General features: G+C 44.2%; 1 protein-coding gene across 1 annotated transcript; it reads right to left on the reverse strand.

Annotated features, from left to right (window-relative positions):
- Positions 1 to 922: 922 nt before the first annotated feature.
- LOC133300045 (uncharacterized) lies at positions 923 to 1,309 on the reverse strand. The gene has a single exon (XM_061499532.1). It carries the CDS (start codon positions 1,307 to 1,309, stop codon positions 923 to 925), a length of 387 nt encoding a protein of 128 aa, XP_061355516.1.
- Between the last annotated feature and the right edge of the window lie 2,074 nt (positions 1,310 to 3,383).

Consider the following 3,383-nt stretch of genomic DNA (forward strand, 5'->3'; position numbering starts at 1 on the left):
TTGGGAGATCTTCTTTCTTCATCCCCTCCAAGAATGCAGTCACGAACTCGGTGCGAGCTCTTGAGGGAGGCTCAACGAAGAGTTCCCAATCCAGTTCTGCTATATCCTCGGTCAGCCATCGGTCGAGATCTCCGTGTTTGGAGCTACTGAGGACTATGCCCCGTTCTGGTATGACTGTGCGGTCGACTGTGGTTTGCTCAGGCTTGAGCTTTTTCCCTGTTCGGGTCCTCTTTTTGGAGATAGAAGCAACATGTATAATGGCCTTTGGACGTGTCATGGTGTAAGGTTCTGAGTAGGAGGGATATAGTGGGGAGTAAAGGTTGGATTTTTGTGGGTTGAAGGAGAAAAGATTATGAGAATGAAATAATAGTTCTGTGTTTGTTTATAAAGGAACGAAGGAGAGGATGGGAAGGTTAAAACGCTCAGTATTATGGTGATCGTGGCTTTGCTGAGTGGTGGATATGGGGGGAGAAGAGCGTTGCTGCACATAAATGCCTAGGGGAAAACAACTGTCCTCTGCTCTGACGGTTTCTTCTTTTTGAAACTGCTACTCCCGCTTGATTGGAGGGATGTGACAGCACGACGTGGAGCTACTATCCTTCTGTTGCTTTCGCCACTCGGTTTTCTCTTTCTCTTTTTTCGCATGCGGCCCATTGTAGGCCCTTGGGTTAAAAGGGGCAAGTGGATCAGCCCAATTAGAACTTGGTTTCAACATTGAGGGATCAAATTCTAAGTGTTGGTTGCTCCTTACTTTTGGGATCAGGTTGCTCAAGAGCAACCCCAAAACTAGCTTCCTGCAATGGTTAGCACATTAATTTTCTAAAATAAAGACAATAATAAAAAGAATGACGTAGAAATAAATCTGGGTTGTCTCCCAGTAGCGCTTCGTTTATAGTCTTAGCTCGACTTGTTGCTCCTTGGGTCAGACTTCAGCTGGGTCATCAAGATGAGAAGTCAGTCTCTCATGCTCCTTGATCCCTCTATTATACTTTTTGAGTCTGTGTCCATTTCCCCTGAGCGTTGCTCCAGATGTTTCATGAGCAATAGTAAATGCTCCATTGGGAAGTGCTTCAGTGATTGCATAAGGTCCCTCCCATCTTGATTTCAACTTTCTAGGAAACAGTTTCAACCTGGATCGATACAACAACACTTTGTCTCCAACTTCTAACTCTCTCTTGATAAGCTTTTTATCGTGCCACTTTTTCATCTGCTCCTTGTAGAGGTTGGCGTTTTCATATGCCTTGCTCCAGAATTCTTCCAGTTCAACCAACTGGAGCAACCTCTTTTCCCCAGCCATTCTGGAATCCATGTTTAGCAATGTGATGGCCCAGAATGCTTTATGTTGAAGTTCCAGAGGCAAGTGACACGCTTTTCCAAACACCAACTTATAGGGGGAGCAGCCAATGGGCGTTCGATAAGCTGTTCGATACGCCCATAGGGAATCATCCAATTTTTTGGACCAATCTTTTCTATCTGGGTTTACGACCTTTTCCAGGATTTTTTTTATCTCCCTATTGGACACCTCTACTTGCTCGATGGTCTGTGGGTGGTAAGGGGTGGCAATTTTGTGCTGCACTCCATATTTCTTCAGGAGCAATTGGAATTGTTTGTTCACGAAATGTGTACCCCCGTCGCTGATAACTGCTCTAGGGGTTCCAAATCGAGTGAAAATATTCTTCTTGATGAACTTCAGCACTATCCTGGCATCATTGGTGGGGGTAGCAACAGCTTCTACCCATTTTGACACATAGTCAACTGCAACAAGTATATACTTGTTTCCAAAGGAAGGTGGGAAAGGCCCCATGAAATCAATGCCCCATACATCGAACAATTCAACCTCCATTATTGGAACAAGGGGCATTTCATGCTTTCTTGTAATGTTCCCTGTTCTCTGGCACCTGTCACATTTTTTAACAAAAACATTAGCATCTTTAAACAAGGAGGGCCAGTATAGACCTGACTGCAGCACTTTAGCTGCTGTTCTTGCTCCAGCAAAGTGTCCTCCATAAGGGGAGTTGTGGAATTGCTCCAGTATTTTCTGTTGTTTTCCTTCAGGGAAACACCTTTGAAGTAATTGGTCAGAACACCTTTTGTAGAGCAAAGGGTCGTCTCAGAAATACTGCTTAGCTTCATGATGGAACCTCTTTTTCTCCCTTGGTGATTCAAGTGGTATGGCTCTATTCCGGCAGCCAGGTAGTTTGCAATATCTGCAAACCAAGGGGCTTGTTTTTCAGAGATCATCAGAAGCTGCTCATCAGGGAATGTCTCCTTGATATGATCTCCTTCTTGTGGGCTTGCCCTCTCTAACCGAGATAGGTGGTCAGCCACCTTGTTATCACTTCCTCTCCGGTCCTTGATCTCAAGGTCAAATTCTTGGAGCAACAATACCCATCTAATTAGTCTTGGCTTGGCATCCTTCTTAGCAAAGAGTTGCTTGATCGCTGAATGATCAGTGAATACTGTGACTTTGGAGCATATTAGATATGAACGAAACTTGTCACATGCAAATACAACTGCCAGCATCTCCTTCTCCGTCACTGTGTAGTTGGCTTGTGCCAGAGTAAGAGTTCTACTAGCGTAGTAAACAGTTCTGAAGACTTTGTCTTTTCGCTGCCCAAGAACTACTCCCAAGCCGAAATCGCTGGCGTCACACATTAGTTCAAAAGGAAGACTCCAATCTGGGCTTTGAATGATGGGTGCGGATACCAGCCTCGACTTGAGCTCCAGGAAGGCTGTCAAACATTTTTCATCAAAATTGAACTTCCTGTCTTGCTCCAGAAGTTCACAAAGTGGTTTGGCGATTTTGGAGAAGTCTTTAATGAAACGTCTGTAGAACCCAGCATGTCCCAAGAAGCTTCTGATCCCTTTTACTGTGGTAGGGGGAGGTAGCTTCTCAATTGCTTCCACCTTAGCCTTGTCCACCTCGAGGCCCTTGCTTGAGATTTTGTGTCCTAGCACAATGCCTTCTCTTACCATGAAGTGGCATTTTTCCCAATTCAGCACTAAATTGCTCTTGACACATCTTTTCAATACCTGTTCAAGGTTATTAAGGCAAGTAGGAAAAAAGCAACCAATGACACAAAAATCATCCATGAAAATTTCTACTGCTTCTCCTACCAAATCAGTAAACAAAGCAAACATGCATCTTTGTAAAGTTGCAGGGGCATTACATAGCCCAAAAGGCATTCTTCTGAATGCAAACGTCCCAAAGGGGCATGTAAAAGTGGTTTTGTGTTGGTCTTCAGGAGCAACCGGGATTTGGTTGTATCCCGAATACCCATCTAAGAAACAAAAGAATTCTTTCCCAGCTAGATGATCCAGCATTTGGTCAATAAAAGGAAGGGGGAAATGATCCTTTCGGGTAGCATTATTTAATTTCCTTT

The sequence above is a fragment of the Gastrolobium bilobum genome, unplaced genomic scaffold (assembly GCF_033153095.1).
Source record: "Gastrolobium bilobum isolate Gb01-03AN ecotype WA unplaced genomic scaffold, APGP_CSIRO_Gbil_v1 utg16736, whole genome shotgun sequence".
Lineage (NCBI taxonomy): Eukaryota > Viridiplantae > Streptophyta > Magnoliopsida > Fabales > Fabaceae > Gastrolobium > Gastrolobium bilobum.

Bases quoted from the DNA above. Each gene is read 5' to 3' on its own strand.
- LOC133300045 (XM_061499532.1), bottom strand. From the start codon at position 1,309: ATGGATTCCAGAATGGCTGGGGAAAAGAGGTTGCTCCAGTTGGTTGAA.